Source organism: Rhipicephalus microplus, chromosome 4 (genome assembly GCF_043290135.1).
Source record: "Rhipicephalus microplus isolate Deutch F79 chromosome 4, USDA_Rmic, whole genome shotgun sequence".
Taxonomy (NCBI): Eukaryota; Metazoa; Arthropoda; class Arachnida; order Ixodida; family Ixodidae; genus Rhipicephalus; species Rhipicephalus microplus.
The window spans coordinates 11458619-11480153 of NC_134703.1; the positions used below are offsets into that span (position 1 = coordinate 11458619).

At 45.6% G+C, this 21535-nt stretch overlaps 1 protein-coding gene across 8 annotated transcripts in view; it reads left to right on the plus strand.

Annotated features, from left to right (window-relative positions):
• The first annotated feature begins 3669 nt into the window (after positions 1 to 3669).
• LOC119171618 (CLIP-associating protein 1-B) overlaps positions 3670 to 21535 on the plus strand; it is a 274680-nt gene continuing 256814 nt past the window's right edge. For all 8 annotated transcript variants that reach the window (XM_037422393.2, XM_037422396.2, XM_075892178.1 and 5 more), the window contains exons 1-4: positions 3670 to 3829; positions 7566 to 7801; positions 20485 to 20563; positions 21473 to 21516. In XM_037422393.2, coding sequence (XP_037278290.2) covers positions 7616 to 7801; positions 20485 to 20563; positions 21473 to 21516 — 309 coding nt within the window. In that variant the 5' untranslated portion in view covers positions 3670 to 3829; positions 7566 to 7615. The remainder of the gene's footprint in view (positions 3830 to 7565; positions 7802 to 20484; positions 20564 to 21472; positions 21517 to 21535) is intronic.

A 21535-nucleotide genomic window follows, 5' to 3' on the forward strand; every position in this document is an offset into this window, starting at 1 on the left:
GTAGCCATGTTGGTCTGCCCTGTGCTGCCGAAATTTCGATGGTCTGGGTTATGACGAAAAGATTGTCTTCCAAGCGTCGACCCGGCCTAAATCCATTTTGCAGTTCCCCTAAAATACCGTTACTTTCAACCCACTTCAACAACTCGGCTTTGATGGCTTGTATAGCTAATCTATAGAGCACTGACGTGACTGTAATCGGCCTGTAAGAGCTCGCCTTGTCCCTTTCTCCCTTGCCTTTGTAGATCAAACTCATTCTACTTTCGCGCCAGTGCGCAGGAATCCTCTTGGATTTTATAGCGCGCTCGATGGCTCCATACAAGTGCGCCTGTCCCGCTGGTCCCAAATGGTTGATAATCTCTATCGGGATTCCATCCGGTCCTGTTGCCGTACTTTTGGGAACACTGTGTTCTGCCTTTTTCCAGTCCAAAAATTCGATATTAAATTTTTCATCTGCCACTCTTTTATTTGCCACCTGTGTCCAGTTAGCCGACCTCTCGCGTGCTTGGCCGAAAGTATTTCCTATGACTCCATGTAGGTATTCTAATGCGCTGTCCCCCAGGAGAACGTTACCGTCCCCGTCCTGTATCTGAGTCTGCATCTCTTTAGTCGTCGTTCCCAATGCTTTGAAATGGTTCCAGAATTTTTGGGGGGCGCTCTTATCCTTCTTACGTATGTCTGATACTCATTTCTCATTCGCAGCTTTAATCTTCGCTTGTACTAGTTTCTGCACCTCAAATTTCTTTTCTCGGTACCGGCTCCACTGTAACTGCACCTCATCATCCTGATATCCCATTTGCTTTGCTTTTCTGTGCAGTCTAGAGGCCCGTCGTCGCTCTTCAATAGCCAGTTTAATTTCCTTGTCCCACCAGCTTCGTGGTTTCCGTTTACCCCTCCAGCGGTTTTTTTCCTTACTTTGTTTATTTCCTTTTGTATACAACTAACAAACTCGTCATATTCCCACACCTTTGTAGGATGTGCTTCTAATTCTCTTTCGATGCTATTGACGATGTCTGCTATCTGCTTTTCGCTTACTTTCGGGAGCCCAACCTCCTGTGTTTTCTTCCTAGCCCCCCCACTGTCAAATTTCAGGATTATACGCCTGTGGTCGCTGCCCAGACTGTTTTCTCCTTCTTCATCTATCGTCATTTGGTTCAACCGCTCGTAACTGTCCCCCTACAGTAGCGCTGCAGCGGTGGTTCGGGAACTAGACCTGTCACGCCAGTTTCGAAGCATGCGGTGGGCCATGGCCATACCAACGCCTCCTTTGTTAAGATGCCTGACGAATGGCTCGTGTTGCATTGCCAATGAAGTCGCCCTGACTTTAGTTTTGAGCAAGCGCCGCGCAGTGGCGCTCGCGACCAACACTATTATTAGAGAGAAAGGACAAAAATAAATATTGGAAAAATAAAATATGGACAGTGTGCCGTAAATGGCAGAGAACTTAAGCTGAAAATTTACCTTTTTTCCATTAAGATAGAATTTATCGAAGTAGAGGCATTAGGCCAACATAAAAAAAGAATTTTTTTTTTTGTCGAGCCTGGTGGCATACTTGTCACCACCCCGTTATAAAGGGGACGCTCATAGCATCCATCCATCCATTCATTATGGATATCATTTGAGGGCAGGGATGCTAGCAGAAAGATAAAATAAGAAGTGATTGAGAGAAATGGGGGAGGAGCGTTTGGTTAGGAACGTTTTCAGCGACTTGTACATGAAGAATGTCGATACAAAATGGAGGTAGCCAACCAGGAAATTGACTGGTAAATACTTAGAAAACAGCAGGTGGCCAAACCAAAAAGAACTATTGGTTAAGAAGAAAGTGAAGGAAACGGAGACTGACATGCGGAGAATTGGCATTATTAACGAGTCCGCATTAGAGATCTGTTGAACTTCTAAGCAGGAAATTGCCAAGAAAAGGATCTATGATAATACCCGGGGTAGTTATCTTCTGTTTGAGGCCAGGACGGGAGTGTTGCGAACCAAGACATATCGGGCCAAATACGAAGAGGTAGACATGGTATGCAGTGCATGTGGAGAGGAGGTGAAAACTGCCGAACACTTGATAATGTTCTGTAAAGAGCTTCGCCCTATAGTTCAGAATGATGGCACAGAGTTTTTTAAAGCAGTGGAGTTTAAGGACAGAGAGGGCAAAATAGACTTTAAGCGGGTAGAATTTACTAAAAGAAGGTTGTCTGGTTTTTAGGAAAAAAAAAGGTAAATCTAGTGATTAGTTCACTAAATATTATGGCTACGTGGCGTTAACCGCCGCCTAATCTAAAGGGCACAGCCACATCCATTCATCCAATAATCTATTATCACGGCGTTTTTTTTTTTTTTGTGGCTCCTAGGGGCGCGTCAGTCGAAAGTTATCCAAGATCTGGAACTATACACGACTATTGCGGAGGCTATGCAAAATGTCAAGCTGTTGCACCATCCACCACAGGTGACGCTAAAGACCGACAGTAATCGGTCTTTAGCACTGGGCAGCCTGGGCAGCCAGAGTGCACAGATACCTGTACCTGAAAAGTGTGGACACCAAATGGCGGAAGAGGACGCGAAAGCTGGCGACTAAATATAACTTGACCGCGGCAAATAAGCAAAGGGGGCCAGTTAAAAAGCAAGTGAGGGAAACAGAGACGCTCATGTGGAAAGAGAGGATGGAAAAGAAGGGATCGCTGGGAATCTACAAGGCAAGCAAACAAGAGATCCGGAAAGAGAACTTTTATGACAACAATAAAGGTAGTGCGTTGCTCTTTGAGGCGCGGGCTGGCTGCTTGAGAACTCTAACTTACAGGAGCAAATATTCGTCACAGGATGAGACATGTGTTGGATGTGGCATAAATAAAGAAACAATCGACCACATAGTCATGGAATGTCAAAAGATTCAGCCGGATAGAAATGGGGGGAAGGTCACACTTCCTGAGGCGCTGGGCTTCGCGGTTGATGGAAGCATTAACTGGTCAGCAGTAGGTATTACTAAGCAGCGGCTGGAGTATTGGTGGAGGAAAAGCAGAGAAGTCGATAAAATAACATCCCAGCCAAGAGTAGCGGCTGGGCAAAATTAAAAAGACATCCGAGTTGAGGGACAGAATTTAAACTCGAACTATTAAGGTAGGCTAGATGGCGCATGCCGTCACCCCGATTCAAAGGGGAGGCCTTTATTCATCACCATCAACATCAATCGAAAATGAAGGAGGAAAAGGGTGTGGCAGCTGTGTGTATTCTCACGTGGCAGGCATCTAAATAGAGGAGGCGTTGGCCGTACCCGTGCGCTTTTTCATCCAGTGGTCGTGGTACCAGTCCTCAACTTCACTATTTGAAGAAAAAAAAAGAATAAACTCAAATTGTGTTTTACTAAGTATTACGGCTAAGTGCCGCTAGCCGCCTTTCATTCTAAAGGATACAGTTATAGTAATCTATCCATTTATTCATCATTTGAGGGAGCTCACACGGCACGGAGGAAGTTTCCTCCGTGTCACACGGTCACTTCTGTTATGGTGGCTAGAATGTATGGTGGCTCTCTCTAGCCACCACACCTCTGTGGAGGGAGCAAAGGAGGAGAGAACAGGAAAGGACCGGAAACCAACTTTTAGGCTGAAGTCGCAGGCATCTTTTTAGAGGGGGTGTTACGTGAACTGACGTCATTAAAATTTGATGGCCGTATGTGGCTAGGTTTTAGGTGTTCGGTTAACTGCTGGCTGAATTGGTAGAAATTTACGTGTGAATGTTCATGGTATCCGCAAGAAAAACACGGAAGAAAAATGCAGCTCTAGTGAAAGAGTGTTGTCTGTGTTGTGATAAAAGCCTGAAGAGGTTCACGAAAGGCGTGGTGAGTAGACTTTATGCCGCAAAATGCGTGCGCGTTCTAAACGTAAGCCTACAGTGCCGCTTTGAAGTTGTGTGAACGTTGAATGTGAGTCGTCTTCCGCGGCATTTCGTTTTTTTGAGGCACGGTTCCATCTCCAGTGAGGTTTTCTTGCCTCCGCATGTAGCACACTGGCGTGTTGTGGGTCATGTCACCGCGGATGAGTTGCCCGGCTAGCTGTCGTGTCTTCAAAGCTAGGTGTCGGCTCGAAGGAGAAAACGAAAGAACCTGCCGTCACCCTTTGCATTTCCCGTATTCCGAACAGTTCGCATTTTTCGTGTAGTCTTCAAAAAATAAAACGCAAAGCGTAGGGGCTTTCTCCGGCCATACTTTAAAGGCGCACTTGCCCTGCGGGAGATAGCCTTCTGCGACGGGTACCTGCTGTCGGCGTTTCGCTTTCTCTGGTTAGGAATTTGTTATTGTGCATCGTAAATTTAGGAGATGGTGAATTGTCTGATCGAAAGACACCTGTTCGGTGTTCAAACCTGTTTCTTGTCCTGCTATAGCATCTGCTCGAGGGCTTACACAACTCGGCTGTTGTCACTCCCGTCAAGCAAGATGGTCATTTCATCGGCGCGTTCGTGCTCGGCTGTGCTTCAGTCGTATGAATTTAAGAGACACCCCTGTATAAAGGTTCATGCATTGGGTGTGCATCATTAGTATTGTAGCTTGCAGTCTTATTTGCATAGGACTAGACCAACGTGTCCGCACTTGGCAACGAGCGAAACGCCGCCCAGTCTCATCTCGTTGCGCTTGCGTACAAATCTCACGCCAAGGAGCTTGAAAAAAGTTCGCGAGCCAGAAGAAAACAAATCTGCTACGCAGAAAGCACCTCTCCTGGCGCATGCCTTGAATCGGTGCGTTTGCGTACACGAGGCCCGCAAGCAAGCTCACTTGCCGTGGTTCGTGCGCGCTTCTCGCGAAAGTGCATCTGTCCCCTTGGGTGACAACAGGTTGTGGTTTCAGGAGACGCGCTTCTTGGCGAGCGCGGCGTCGACCGCTTTGCCCACACGGCAAGTCACGCATAAAGTAGCGGGGCTTGGCCATGAGCGAAACTCCCAAGTAAGGCAGGGCCCGCCGCTCGACGTCACGTAAGCGTGCGGAGGCGACTATCTCGCGCGGAAGCAGCCTCCGAGTGTTCCGCGGCGGACTTGCCGATTGTGCACGCACTTCCGCATCTGCCGGCGTTGTTGTCTTGAAGGGAAGGAGAAGCTTAACGTTGACGCGCCGCTGTTGATACGGTTGGTTTTCGCGTATACGATGTGGGTCACGGACGCGGCTGTCACGCCCGTGTATACTTTGTGCTGGGCCTCACCGAGAGGGCTTGCCCCACCTGAGGTGAAGCGATGGGCGTGCACAAAGTGGCCAATTGTCTCGATCTCTTCCCACCTGCCGGAGGGGCAGGTGTCATTGTTGTAGAAATCATTAAGCTCGCACACGACAGAAGGCTGCGCCAGATATTGTGCTCACTTTGTTGAGGATGAGTGGCACGGAATGTCGCACCACTTGACGAGAGAGAGAAACAACATTAAAAAAAAAAAAGTGGTTCATCGCTGGTAGGGCCCTGCTTGAGAACTGTGAAAACGTGCTAATGCTGGTATTTTAATAAATATTGCCCTCAGATTACCAAGGCGCGTGGGTTACTTCATTCCATGCTTTTCGTGTGTGAAAGATATTAGCAAGCTTATTTTCGGTTGTCAAGCGCGCCGTGAACGTGGCAGGTAAACGGGATTGTTTGCTTTTGTGATGGAAGTGGGAGAAGGTCGTTGAGTGAGGCTGTGAATTTTCGCTGCCTTTTGTTTCCTGTGTCGTTGACAGCTGTAACGGTCGCACAGTTGTCAGGGGCCTAAAACAAACTTCAATATCTATGTGGACAGGTGTTGGCTGTGGAATGAGGCTGGAAGCAGTGCTTAAATGCAACAAGGAAAAAAAAAGCTCTGAGCTGGGTAATGCTCAATTTTTGGGTTCATTATACATCCCAGTACTACTGAACGAGGGTACAACTTTCTTTTTATGCACTGAATTGATTTATTCCTTATTTTTTGCACTGCCCATAGTTGTGCCCAAACAATGTGTCACTAGGTTTCATTAATTAACATGCAAAGCAGATGTGCTCTAGAAATCAATGGATTTTTTGTGTAGATACTGTATTAAAATTATTTGTTACAATCTGCGAATACCGAAGCTTTACTGGTAATTTTTTAGAATTAAAAAGCTATTAATTCGGTGAGCAGTAGCGATTTACTTGCTGCATTTCTGCTGCTGATCCAGTATGCATGCCACTGAAAGTGCTTGGGCAGGTCATTCGGTTTGACAGGCAAGACATTGCTTTTGAGAGTGCGCGTGAAATATTTTGTAAACTATTCCTTGGGCGATTGCCTGTTGTCGCCACTTCAGGCTACGTTGACACAGCTGCTGCGGGAAGCAAGAAGCTATGTACTTGGGCTTATTGAATAGTGCACGACGCAGTTATAATATCCTAACTTGATAGGTTGTGTCTGCACGGTTGTAATTTGAAGCTGCTTGTATAGTCCTGCAGTGGATCTAAATCAGACAGATGGTGTTTTCAGTGCCTAGCACAAACTATTGTGGACATTCAGTTGATGAAACATCACCCAAATGGCATGTTTTAGTGCAGCAACTCTTAACCCAAAACTTGAGCTCAACTGTAGAGATAGAGCAAATGACTTTGGAAGCTGTGGCATTGTCTGTGCGGCCAAACTGCATATAACATGTGTTCGAATTACGCGTGTGACAACTCTTATATGTTACTCTGCAGTCGTAACATGATGTTTGCATTGTCAAAGCTTGTTTAACGTGTCACTATGACTTGATTTTAATGATGTAACTTCGTAGAATTTACTGAATAGCGGAGACGAATGAAAACTGAATGATTGTGTTGCTTTCTTTGCTTCATACTGGTATGTATTGTATAGTGGATAAAAATATGTCTCTCCACCTGGCTGCTATTTTGCAATAATGTTTTCAGTGCTTTATGAGTGGTTAGAGTGATGTTATATCTATGTTATCAACGGGATCACCTGGCTGTGGCTGGATAACACCACTAGCATGTATTTGGAACATATGACACTACTGTTAAATGGCAGTCCTGTTCTGCAGTTAGCACCTTAAATTATTTAAAATGATTGTTGCTGGCAAATTGAAAATCTTAGTGTGCTAAAGCAAAGTTCTGTCTTTAGGTTATTCATAGTGGTGCATCTACATGTGTAGCTCTCACTGACTACAATGACTATTTTTACTAAATTACAAAGAACAGTGCTCACTTGTTGTCTTGTTATTTTTTGTTGTTTGCGTGCTGTGTCACGAGCTAAAACCAACTCGATAAGGCTTCCACTCTCGTATCTTTACAACAATTTTTATATGGTTGTGGGTCTTTTGCTTGCTGTAGAGTTTAGTGCTCCTTGTTTGTTTGCACTTGAAATCTCACTACTTAGGTTGAACAAGCTAGAAGTTTGGGAGAACATGGAAACTAGAAGCAGTGAAGAATCTGGAGCCATTGTTTTGATTAGGGGACTCGTATTTGAACCAGTTGCAGTCTTGAAGAAGATGAGCCTGCTTGTTGAAATGTATGCACCTGTAACAAGAAAGGTGTCAAGCTCAGTATTTCAGGTTGACTAGAAAGTAAGGCAGGTCATGGGTCATGAACTGAATCAAAACTTATTTTGTTAAAAAAATGCAGGGCAGGGGTACAACAACGTGGGGCTGGTGACAGCCCCCAGGCCTGAGAAGATGGCACTGGTCGTGGGCCTGGAGCAGTTTGTGCCCCAGCTAAGCAGCCAGGACACCAAGAAGCGGCTGCAGCTGGGCGCCACTCTGCTTTCTTACCTGGACGACCCACTGAATCTTGTGGACTGCACAGAAATGGGCGCTGTCATTGATGGTCTGGTTGCCTGGTTGAACAGCAGCAACTCAAAGGTAAACATCCTTTCTTGTGGGAAGTAGCCACAATGTAGATATTCTCATGCTTGCTTACTCTTTTTCACCTCTGCTGTCCTTTTCTGTGGTAACTTTGACTAGCCAGAAAGCAGGACAGGCCCTTGCTAACACCTTGTTTAGCGTCTTATGGTTGGTCGGTATCGGCTTTAACGTCCCAAAGCGACTTGAGCTGTAAGAGGTGCCATAGTGGAAGGTTCCAGGTAGTTTCAAGCTACTTATCTATGTATTCATTTCACTTACCGATTGCCAACTGGACAACCAGGAATATAAGAAGCACCATGTGTTGTTCATTTATTACCAATGTCTGTGTAATGTTTCGTTGTTCTAGCAGTGAATCCATGCTTCAGAAGGTTATGCTAGAATGATGTAAAAAATGACAGACCTATCTTATATCCATAGCTTTTTACACTGTCTGAAAGGCATTCTTTCTATGTAAAGAGCATTCGCTGTCTTTCAAGTGAAGAATAAGTACAGTGCCTTGTCAGGTGTTGTTCATAAATGAATGTACAGGAAACACAGTCAGTCAATGAGAACTTTGTGCACACGTGGAGTCGAGTGAATCCATAAATACTGCACAAGAGTATGCCTCGCATGGGACTGTTTATGTGTACGTCTAGAAAGCAGAGAACATGTTCCTATACATTCACATCATCTTAGGGCCCCCAGCTGGTTGAGATGCTGCGTGAGGTCAAACGGTGACATCAGATTAGAGGCGGTGCTCTTTGCAGTCCTTTATGTATCCCCTTGGCTCGACTCACAAGCTAAAGAAAGTGGGGGAGAGCACAAAAGAATGACTCCATGTCCTCCTCTGCACTGACACTCTCTAATGAGAGTGACCTAGGGCCTCCAGCGCTGAGAACCTGTCTGTGATGTCACATTATAACTATGCGTAGGAGTGCTAAAGTGCAGATGCCAGGTAGTGTGGGGGCCTTGTCTAATGTAATAATTTACACATATATTTTGTGTATGTAAATGTTTAGTTACCTTTGGTTTATGCAGGTGAAGTACTGTCTGTGTGGTACTATTTGGATTCATGCATGTATCTATGATACCACTTCTGAGCCAGAAGTATCTGTATAAAACAAAAGATGCCCATGATGGGACCTGCGTTTACACTATACTCCGAGTATACAAAAAGTTGTTAAACTGAATTGCTGCTTATATGGAACTGCCTCTTACAAGATTGATTTCATTCCTGAATTTGGCACCCTCCACCCCCACCAAGGGCGTCTTCCCAAGCAGGCATTTGGCGAGTGGCATCACCACGGACCCGAGCCAACGGGGGTGTTGGCGCAGGGAAGACATCGCGCCTGGTCTTTTTGTTTGATCCAACTTCGCCGGACTTTCCATTTGGTGCATGAATTCCATGTGTGGACGACCTTCTCCTACGCCTAGCCATGTGTGGCTTAGCCATGTCTGGGGAAATGGTATCCTAGGGGTTGAGCCGACTCCGGATAATTGGGCCTTTAGCCCCCGCCCCCCTTCGGCAGGGGCAACACACCTCTTTGGCCCCAGCTTCACATAGACTACAACCCTAGGCTGACCCACCCAGGGGCAATCGGCAGTCTTTTCCTATCTCTCAACTCTTCATTTTTCCTCATTTATATGGCTTTTCCTGTCTTCTAACTTCTATTTACTTCCTTGTTTCCTGGCGGCAAGGGTAAACCTCGTGGGGTTATCCTTCCTTGGTGTCATGATTTTACCTTGGGAGCGCTTGCAGTGGGTGGGTAAACCATAATAGGTTATAGTGACGGCGTACTGCCGGGCTTGTGCAGGCCCGTTTATGTGCTTTGCCATCCCTTTGTTGGGCTCCGTGGTGGGCGGTTGGCGCCGTTGACGAACAATCACTTTTTACACGTGTTTGCGCTCTTCTTGTGTGAGACAGAACTCGAAAGATGGTGCAGGCCACAACCACCACCCAAACCAAGCCGGCCAGCCGGAGGCTGGAGCTGTAATGTGACACCGAAGTGAAGCCCCTGTGGTGAGCGCGGGTGCGTGACTGTGCGTTAGTGACAAGAGCATTCGGAAGAGGGACGGCTGTGCAACTGGAGAGGCACTGTATTCTCGTCTCTCCAGCAGTTTACTTCACCCTAAATAAACGTAATTTTGTTATAATAATCGTCGTTTCTTTGCCAGTCTTTTCCCTTCCGTCTCCCGAATCATAATCATTTTGCATCTAACAATTCAGAAGTGGGATTGCGTACGCTCAAAGTCATCCATCGAGCCCAACCATGCCTGTCACTCGCAAGGGAACATCTTCAACGGCCCCGACAAGCAAAGAAGATGGCAGATGGTGAAGCACTGACAGCGGGGAAGGCAGCACTTGCCGAGACGTCCCCAATAGCGCCTCCACCAGCGGCACCACTACAGCTCCTGGACCAGCGTTCGACATGGCGGCAGTCCTTAAAGCCACCATACAAGCAGCAGTGAGGGAAACCATCAACGGGATCGCGCATCTCCAGTCGCAACAGACAGCAGCCATGCCTGCAATTAGCCCAGGGAAGACATCGCGCCTGGTCTTTTTGTTTGATCCAACTTTGCCGGACTTTCCATTTGGTGCATGAATTCAATGTGTGGACGACCTAGCAGAAGTCTACCGCTGGACAGACAGAGTAACATGTTGCCATGCACTCGCAAAGATGATGTGGTACGACTCTCTCTGTCTATTAACAAAACCTGGCCCGAGTGAAAGGTAGAGCTGAAGCGTGCCTTCCTCACGACTGCAGGAAAGCAGAGGCTTTACCGGGAAATGGAGGACCGAATTTACAAGCGAGGTGGGCCTATCGACTGTCACTGTTATGACAAATTGGCAAAAGTATGTTGTTCTAACCTCGGCGAAGAAGCTTGCATCGAATATTCGATCACCGGCTTAAACAATCAGGATACCATTCGAGCCATCAGCACTCGCACGTACGACTCTACGGAGGAGCTTCTGCATTGCCTCTAGTGTCTCGAAGAGCGCGTCTTAATAGGTGGCTCCTGGTACTCAAAATATTCGGAAGCGAGTGGCTTCCAAAATCTTGTGGGCCATGAAAACGAGGAAAACCAAGCGGCGAAAAATGGCTTTGAGCGAGACTAAATAAAACTAACGAAACTGAACCAAGGAGGGAGACCGAACTCTCCGAACAGAGTACCGAAACCCCTCGCTTGAGAAAGGAAGGCCGCAATGTTTTAACTGTAACAAGTACGGTCACCTCTCTCTCAACTGCTCGAGTCCGCAGCGGAGGACGAGGTGCAACATTTGAAACCGAAGTGGACACAAAGCCCAGAACTACAGGGGAAGGCAAAGTGAGTCGTGCCTCTTTCAATGCTTTGTGGATCTCGACACTCATGCAGCGGACGGGGCGAACGAAAAGTACTTCATGCTGGCTAAAGTTAACGGGAACGAAGTAAGAGTGTACGTTGACCTCAGCAGTCAATGTGTCACTATTCAGGATGAGGTTGCTGATCGGGTCGGGAACAAATGCAGGGTGATGGAGAAGCCGCTGACCATCGGGGGCTATGGGTCAGGATATGTGGCGCCGGTGTGGTGAGGCAAACGCTAACCTCACAGTTGACTAATAGCTGACGTCTCCGTGCTAGTTGTGTGTGCCAAATGAGTCACAGGCGATTCCTATCATCGTGGGGCAGCCCATCACCGAGCGACAGCACGTTACGGTCGTGAGGTGACGGAACACTGTGCGTATTTTGAAGACAAGAAAAGTCTGGACGAAAGTGATGACACACTCCAGCCCATCAATATTCTAGATCTTCTGAGGTGCCTGGTCTGCCTTTGGGCCAAAGAGTTGACAGTTGTTCCAAACTACGCTGGATTTGTCGAGCCATGCGGTTACAGGGAGCTAAACCAATGTCGATGTTTTCGTGGAAGACCAACCCAGGTGCCAAGAGGGGCATGACCATTGCTTTTGCATGTTGCGTTGTGAACGCAGATGCGGGAAACAAGACCTGCATTCCTGAAATGAACATTTTGGACCAGGAACAACAGAATATCCAAGCCAACGAGCAGGCCCCGCCGCGGTGGTCTAGTGGCTAAAGTACTTGGCTGCTGACCCGCAGGTCGCGGGTACGAATCCCGGCTGCGGCGGCTGCATTTCCGATGGAGGTGGAAATGTTGTAGGCCCGTATGCTCAGATTTGGGTGCAAGTTAAAGAACCTCAGGTGGTCGAAATTTCCGGAGCCCTCCTCTACGGTGTCTCTCATAATCAAATGGTGGTTTTGGGACGTTAAACCGAACATATCAATCAATCAATCAATCAATCAATCAAGCCAACGAGCAGGTTGCGTCATCGGAAGTCTGCTATTTCAATGAAAGGCCGATGCAGCACGTGGAATCAAGTTGATGGGCCTTGCAACCATGTTCAACGGTGACCGTGAACGTCAAAACGGGCCCAAGCGTCACCACAAGCACCTTGCGAGACTCCATCGACCCATCAAAGAGTACCACAACTGTTTTGCTGACAGCGTCTTGGAGATTCGTCTCACCAATGCAGCGAAGATGAAGATCAAAATAACAACCAAAGAACCCGTAAGGTTTCGCCCATGTCGGTTTTCGTTTGTGGTAGCTAGCATTCGTGAAGACCAAATGAAACAGCAGGCAAGACCCAACAACAAACGTTCGACTTACGAACCAGGAGATGTTGTATTGATTGTGCGAGAGCCTACAGATTGTGGGCAATCGAGGAGAAATACAGAGGACCGTATAGCATCATGGAAAAACTACCCGATGGCCGATATCGCATCGAGAGGCTGCTCAGTGCACGGCGTGAGAGGAACGCATGCAGCAGCACAACTCCACTGGACAGTCTCGAGCTGTGGGGCCAAGACGAGATAGACTCAGATGAGTCAGACAAAAGACTCTGGCCGAGACGGTCGGTAATTGCGGGACGGTCGAGTGTATGCGTTCTTCCTGTGCGAGACGAAACTCGAAAGATGGCGCCAGGCCACAACCACCGCACGAGTCGAGCCGGCCGGTTGGAGATCGGAGCTGTAATGTGACACCGAAGTGAACCCTTTGTGGTAAGCGCGGGAGCGTGACTGTGCATTGGTGCTGAGAGCAGGCAGAAGAGGGATGTCTGTGCAACTGGAGAGACGCCGTATTCTCGTCTCTCCAGGAGTTTTGTTTACTCAACCCTAAATAAACATCGCTTAGTTAAAGTAGCTGTTGTTTCTTTGCCAGTCTTTTCCCTCCAGTCTCCCAAATTATCATCGTTTTGCATCTAACACATGGGAACAATAAACCCTTTTTCTATTGATCGCCCTCAGAAGAGGGGGCACACCTATATAAGTAAGCACACTGTCATTTTTGAAAGAACAAGACTTGTACCCCAAGTACCATGTTATTCATTGCGAGACAAGAAGGCTCGAAACATATCACCATTATTCGTGTCCGGGTGCCTCACTGAGATTGTCGGAAGTGGTGGCTACAAGGCCTCAATGTGGGGATGGCGGTCCAGGACAAGACTCAGTATGAAAAGTTGGCAAACCTTGTAGCACTTCAGGACGAGTCGTCACTGCTCACCAAACGATGTCCTGTCAGACAACGGCCTAAAATATCTGTCTGATGATGAGCTTCTTACTGGTTGGAAACACCCGAGTGGGGTACAAGTTCAGCACATAAAAGTTTGTTGTGACAGCAGTTACCAACGCGGCATATAATTCTAGCATTCACCTTATGCACATTGCCAGAAGAAATGAAAACTGGCTACCTCAAACTACGCATCAGACCACACATCCCAAACCCGCGACGCAGTTTCAAATGTCAGTAATTTGGACACACTTCCCAGACTTGCTGAAGGCAGCTAACTTTGGCAAAATGCGGCACCATGGGACACTTCACCGAAGATGACTGCAAGGCCGAGGTACACTGCCCAAACTGTGACGGTGGCCACCCGGCTTATTCCAGGTCCTGCGCAGCATGAAAAAAAAAAAAAAAAAACACGAAATTCTAACCACCAAAATCACACACATCAGTTTCCGTGAGCGGAGACAGCGTGTCTCGCTGCACTTTGTCGGGAAAACATCTTTTGCCGAAATGGTGCTAAGGATGCCAGCACCACATTGGCATCAAGCCAATGCTGGCATCCTTAGCCACGCGTAGCGGGTTGAGGCTGCCACTATTGGAGCCCATGATGGGAGCAGCCTAGGCTGCCCTGCCTTCCTCAAACTTGGCCACGCCAGACATCTCCTTCAACCTGCATGATCAACACCAATGGGACTTTCGTGAGAGATTGTCCTTCACTGATCGTCTCGTACGGATTGAAACACAGATTAGGGACATTTTCATTCGCAAGCAATCCTTTCTCACTGTGTTTTTAGACATGGAGAAAGCGTACAATACCACATGGCGATTTTAAATGCTGATAGACCTCTCAGAACTCGGTGTTCGTGGTAAAATACTGAACTTTATTGGGAGCTACTTGTCGGACCGCACTTTCATTGTTCTACTGGGTGTCACGATCGTTTGTCCTGTAAACCGGAATACCACAGGGTGGTGTGCTTAGCTGCGCGCTTTTTTTAAAAAAATGAATTTCTTGCATCTCTGTATCCCATGGACTATGTTCTACTCTACATACGTAGACGATAACCAACCTTGCAAAATACTAAAGCCAGGTTTAGTTTAGTCTCAATAAGGTGTCCAAATGGGCAGACGAAAATGACTTCAGCCTCAACCCACAAAAGAGCACTTGCGGCCTATTGTCTAGGAGGAGAGGCCCACATCCCGAAGCCGATATTAACCTGCAGGGCCATCGTGTGCCGGTAAAAATGAAACATAAAATTTCTAGAACTCGTACTAAACATGAAACTAACATTTTATTGCTTGTCAAATATATTAGAAACAGATCCAACAAAACCTTTATGATATTTATCGGGTTATTAGAAACAAGTGCAACAAAACTTGATAAATATTCTACAGGTTTTGTTGGACACAAATTGTGGCAGTGACAGAAGATTCGCTATGAATCTATACAAGAGCCTCACACGCATAGACTATGGGGCTATTGTCTCTCAGTCCGCCACGCCAAGCACATTGAAGACGTTGGATCCAGTTCACCACCTGGGCATCTGCCTTTCTACAGGCACCTTCAGGACTAGTCCAATACAAAGCCTTGACATTGTGGGGGTCTCGTATGACTGCCCGCTCTCGGAACACACAGACACAGCAGACGCGGTCGGACCCAAATCAAACAGACATTTATTCAACTACTTATACATAGACGACATTGTCAGTTGAATCACATATGTCACTAGTGACATGCTAAAACACAACCTTATACAATATTTCAATACGCTCAATCAACATAACAACAAACAAGGTAACGTGAAGGCGGCTTCGCGAACGCTCGACTCACCACGACGGACCTGCGGGAATCGGCCTGCGGCGCCATTAGCGCTAGCCAGCCGCCCCATGCCAGGAAGTCTTGCCAATCTTTTCTGCTCGGCCACCTAGCCTCACTGCCAGGCATCACTGCTGGCGCTACCGTGCTAACCATGATGACGATGAAGATTGCATGCAAAAGCTGCGCCGCCTACTGCTCAGTAGCTGTGGAACCTAAATGTGGCCTATGCGCAATACAAGAGTTGCGAACGACTTTACAGGGGGTGTTAGCACTCCCACAATGTAGAAGCAAGCGAATGGTCGTTGCCGTTACAAAGAATCATTCACATACTTTCTAAAAGTAAACGAAAACAACAAACATCCAGCATATTATGCTGTACACGATCTGGCTAGCTTTTCTTTGTGGGGCCAAGACGAGATAGACTCAGATGAGTCAGACAAAAGACTCTGGCCGAGACGGTCGGTAATTGCAAGACGGTCGAGTGTATGCGTTCTTCTTGTGCGAGACGACATAACTGTCCTGCAATGAGAGCCATACTCTCTGCGTGTAAGAGCTAAGGAATTGAACGTTCCACTTTTTAAATATTGGCTGATGGCTCCTGTTGAGCAGCTAGATCCTGCCGTGGCAGCTTATAAACTGTGATTTGTCTTTTATAAAAGTTGCGAAGCACGTGCCTGGCTTTCCTGAACTACAGCACAAGTATTTTTGTCGTGAATTCTTTACAGATGAATCCAAGTCTCATGTTGGCATATCGTACGCAGCAGTCGGCTCATCCCTGTCAGAGGCTGGCATACTGCATTCAAATACAACAAGCATATTCACAGCAGAAGCTTACATGATATTAGTGGTAGTATTGGGGGCTCTATACCCTGCTGTGCTCTATTTACTCATCCCAGTGGAACATAGTGGTGTGCTGGGTGCCTGCGCACCGAGATATCGAGGGCAATGAACTGGCTGGCCGGCTAGCCACATCTGTTCATGCTGACGGCTCTGACACGTCAAGAGAGATCTCTGTACTTGACCTGACACTCTGTCTGAAAAAAACACCCAAGTCACACTGGCAGCATCTATGCGACGATGAAACAGAAAATTTATTTATTTTATTTATTTACAGAATACTGTCAATCCCACATGGGGATTATTACAGGGGTGAGCATCACTGTCACAACTTTTGACGTTTGAAATGAAAAAAATGAGAATAATAAAGAATATATAATCACTGAACACAGCAGTACGGCATAGAACAAGCATACATAATTATTTGTACCATAACCAAGTACAAAGTACTTCAATGGCACATCAACAAAGAAACAGGGGTCGAGAAGAAACGAAGCACAGAAAGAAGAAAAACACAGGTGATCACTGTACATGCTAACCATATTAGAATAGGTCAGTACCTTCAATTAGTTTCATAAATTTCTCTAATGTTGGCTGCTGTGTAATGACTGGATTCAGTGTGTTTCATTCTTGAATTACGCACGGGAAGAATGAATAAGAAAAAGTATTATTACTAAATGAGTATTCTTGGAGTTCCCATGCATGCCTTCGCCTCATCGGTCTGGTGTCTCGAAAGTTCAAGTAGAGATCTGGGTTTATGCGGAATGATCTCTGTAAAAGTAAAGAAATTTAAGCGGGAGAACCTTTGCACAACTATCAAGGGTGGCTAGACCAGCACGGTGTTATAGAGCAGCAGGTGAGTCATTGCACCCGTATCTGTTGAAGATTCCGCTGAACTCTTTCCAGTATAGCGATATTATTCACAGTGTGAGAGATCCACACAATACTAGCATATTCTAAGACCGGGCGGACAAATGTGACGTAAGCAAGAAGCTTCGTTTAAAGTGTGGCGAAAGACACGGCCCGTTTAATAAAAATTATGCTCGTCGCTTTTTTGCACACTTGACGCACGTGCTCTGTCCAACTAAGATCAGGCACAACTAAGATCAGACGCAATCAAGGTATGTGTACTGGTTAACTCTTCGTAGTGGCACATTATTAAAATGGTATTGAAAATCAAACTTAGACACCTTGTTGGTAATGGACATAAATACAGTTTTGTCAATGTTTATAGTCATTTGCCAATCAGCGCACCGCTGAGCTATTTTGTTTAGTGAATTACTCTTCACCTGATCATCGTGATGATGTATTTCATTGTAGAGCATACAGTCGTCTGCAAAGAGTCTGAGTTAAACGTCTGTGTAGTTAGTTATGTCATTTATCTATATTAGAAATGAAACTGGAGCTAGTACAGACCCCTGCGGAATGCCTGACAACACCGGAGCTAGGTCAGAGGTGTGGATACCATGCTGCACGTATTGGTGACGGTCAGTTAAGTAATTAGTTATCTATTGGAAGATGGGGCCATTGCCTAACAAGTGATTAAGTTTAAGTAATAGTTTAGGGTGTGAGACACGGTCGAACGCCTTCGAGAAATAGAGAAAAATTACATCAGTTTTAATACGTTCATTTATGCCGAGAGACAGGTCGTGAAGTGTTTCGACGAGCTGTGTAACTGTAGATAGTCCTGACCTAAAGCCATGCTGGTCGGAATGCAGAATCTTGTTTGATTCAATAAAACTAACTAGAAATTTTAATACGATATGTTCGAGAATTTTGCTATTAGTGCAGGTGATCGAAATAGGCCTATAATTAGAAGGATTAGCGGCATTACCTGATTTAAATATTGGAGTAGTTTTGGCAATTTTCCATTCAGGTGGAATGCAGCCGTCTGCCAGTGATTTGGAGTATATCAAATAAAGATATTTACTGACTGTTTCTGCATATCGTTTAAAGAGGCCATTGGGGTTCCGTCTGGACCGCTACTTCTTTTAGGGGCGAAGCTCCTTAGGGCGTGGGCTGTGCGTCCCCTGTAGCCTGTATGTAGCCACCTCTAGTTTAGTTCTTGCAGTGTTCACTAGATGGCGGTACCGTCCCCTGTATGTAGCCACCTCTAGTTTAGTTCTTGCAGTGTTCATTAGATGGCGGTACCGTCTCCTGTATGTAGCCACCTCTCGTTTAGTTCTTGTAGTGTTTACTAGATGGTGGTATTTGTAGCTGATGATGAAAAGATGCAAGATGTTATAAACTAGAAAGCGGTACTTGTAGTTGATGAAAGACGCGAGATCTTATAAAATAGGAATGATGTCACATATGACGCGTGTCATTGGTTGAAGGCAATCGTTCGATTTAGTGCGGCGACGTATGCTAGGGGGAGCGATGTAATAAAATCGAGTGGGCAAAATGTACAGAGGATTCATGGTTTACCAGGTTTACCTCCGGAGCTTCGCCCACTCATCATCATTCACTTCGTGGATATGGCGGAATTTTTTTCTTTTTCATTGATGCCTAGAAGCAGCAACAGAATGCCAGCTTCTGATGAAGAAGGCGTGCCTAACAATTGCATATCCTGATCATATAAAGAAGCATTTATGTTCACAGTGCCATTATCGACCGTAAAAACCGAATGAAAATAATAGTTGAAATCATCAGCTCTTGCTTGGTCTCGACCGTCTGGTGAAGGTCGATTAGGCATTTTTGTGTTCATATGCTTCCAGAATTTGTGAGGAGATTTTTTAATAAACTCATTCAATGTGGACCCGCAGAACTTCTGTTTCGCGTTACGCACCTGGTCCTTAAGTGATCTAGTAAGTGAGTTTAGTATAGAACGGTAGCCTGGAACATTCTAGTTTTTGTTAGTTTTTGCAACCTCTTGATTTTGCGTTTAGTATAAATTATTTCACGTGTGATCCACGGATTGTGTTTTTGATTTGATTTGAATACCATTGGAACAGAGTTCCGCATACAATGCATGACATGGAATTTGAATCTCAGCCAGACCGCATCAATGCTAGAACAAGCATCAGAACAGAGGTAATAAAATTCAGTTTGCTCGTGTACAAGGTACGTCATTATAGCCACATCATTGGCCTTGTTAAATGCAGGTATTTCTTTTAATTGGCCATGTAATTTTGGTGGGCTAATAAAAGGCAATGTGCATAATACCATTTTGTGATTGGATAAACCATCAAGTATGTCTACTCGAGATTCATTTGTAGGAAGGCTGTTACTTACAAAAACAAGGTCCAAGATCGAGGATGACGTTCCCCGTACTCGAGTTGGGACTGAAACAATCTGCTCGAGATTGAAGCCAAACATGGGATCCAATAGGATGCTTTGAGGTTTAGATTCAGGTACAAAAGAACAGCAGTCAAATAAGCCGCACATGGTTATGCCAGTGCTGGGTAACCGGCCACCCACATCAAAAACATGCTGTACAGAAGTCACACTCTGTAGATTAAGAATAGGGCACACGTACACCTTTTGTGTGTGTGGGGGGGGGGGGGGGGTGTGACTCGCCCAGCTGCGATAGATGTGGTGAGCCACTGACAATGTTGCATATCCTCCCACAATGGGTAGAAGTAGAGCTGTATAGAAGAAAGCACTTCCCATCCCTATACAAGCAGCAAATTCCTTTCCATCCTTCAGTGTTTTGAGGCAAAACCTTTCATTAAACACTAGTAACTCTTCGAGTTTTCAAAAGATGTGCATACCTTCAATGTCATGTATCCGTAGCCCAGTCTCTGGTTGCTGTTGCAGTATTTACACTATAAAAAGCACCTGCCTCCCAGCCCTTGGTATGAAGGAAATTGACTATGCAGTGTTACTTGTATGACCTCCCGCCACCCATGTCGATATTCTGATTTTAAAAACTATATGTGCCTTGCCCTCATATAGTCACTGATCGTCGTTCACATGCCATCCTGGCGCTCCGTAAAGCACCATTCGTCATCATGAATCGTGCACCCCTGTTCGTCTCTCAATAAATGCAACTCTTGCTAAACAGAACTCATTTTCTTGGTCCATTCGTTTACGTTTGGGTATGTGACCTTTGGGTCAGGTTTCGCCTTGGATTTTGTGGAGCTTTAGCTTGGTATGTGGACATGTACAAAAGAGAGAAAACTGTCTAGGCATGATTAACTGCTACTAGTTCCTTTTATGCATGAAGGATTCAAAGTTATTTTTGCCAGAGAATTCGTGTGACGATGCTCTTCATCAGTGAAGCTATTTTGTGATATCTGATAGGGGCGCTTTGGGGCCCTTTTAAAGTTCTGAGCCTTTGTTTCTGTGATATGTTATTGCTCTTATTACTTCAACTTTTGGGAAAAACTGGGACTTTTGTAAGCTCTCTTCTATATACAAACCAAGTTCACCTAGCTCGATGAGATCAAATCTTTATCTGTATATACTGTAGCCAAGCAGATTTCTTAGCTGTTGGTGCTTTTTGTTTTATTCGTGGCTTGTTCATTGTTGTTCCTGTGTGGTTAGGTGGCACAAAATGGTCTCGAGATCCTTTCAATCCTGGCGGAAAGACTCAAGGAGGACTTCCGGCCATACATCTCCACAGGTGGGCGTAACTCTACTGAGAGTTTCTACACGGGCTGGTTTTGTGCAAGGCCCTTGTGCCATTGTGAACACAAGCCTCTCTTCTGCACACACTTAAGAGAACTGATTTTCTGGTATTAGAAAACCACAATACTAGAATTGCCATGCTTGCTGCTAGATGTGTGGTAAGCGAGAAAACGTACAAATAGAAAATGCAACTGGCAACACCACTTTGAAGTTCCATCACCAAGTGCCATGATGCTTGAGATTTTGATACTATGTAGTAGTTCATAATCGGTAAAAATAAAGCACATTGTCTTCAGATGTAGCCAGTGTTGCCAAATTGCAAAAAATATACTTTGAAATTCATGACATCATGGCGGAGATCTTGGTACTAAATTTGGAATCTGAATTCTAACCTTGGTTTTCTCCGTTGCTTTTAAAAATATGAGGCTTAATTTAATGAATTTAGAGTTCTCAAAGTAAGATTTATCAGTTTAAACCGATCCATTGTTCGATGTTCACCATTCCAGCAGTTGGCTGTTATGACAGCCGTGGAGAATTAGGATAGGCTTGGTGACATTGTTAAATGCTTTTGTTTAGCTTGTGCTGTTTGCCAGTAGTGAAGGGTGACTATTGATAAGCTTGCAAAGAGGTTTGTGTTGCCAATGTTCATGGCCTTATTGCTACCATGTTGATACATTGTGTAGCGTGTGCTGTGTGTTGTGCTTCTGAGCCTTGCCAATTTTTCTGTGCCATAAATAGTAGGTTCACTTTTCTGGGTTCATGCAAGATAGAATGTGGCCTCCTGCAAAAAACAATTTCCATTTGGCCTACTGAACTCAAATCACTGTACAGAGTCCTTGCTTTCACTGGTGCCAACTACTGCTGCAGAATTATATTCTGATGTGAAAACTGCTTTCTCTCACAGTCATTCCGGCAACCATGGACAGAATGGGTGACAGCAAAGATTCTGTAAGTCTTTGGCATATTT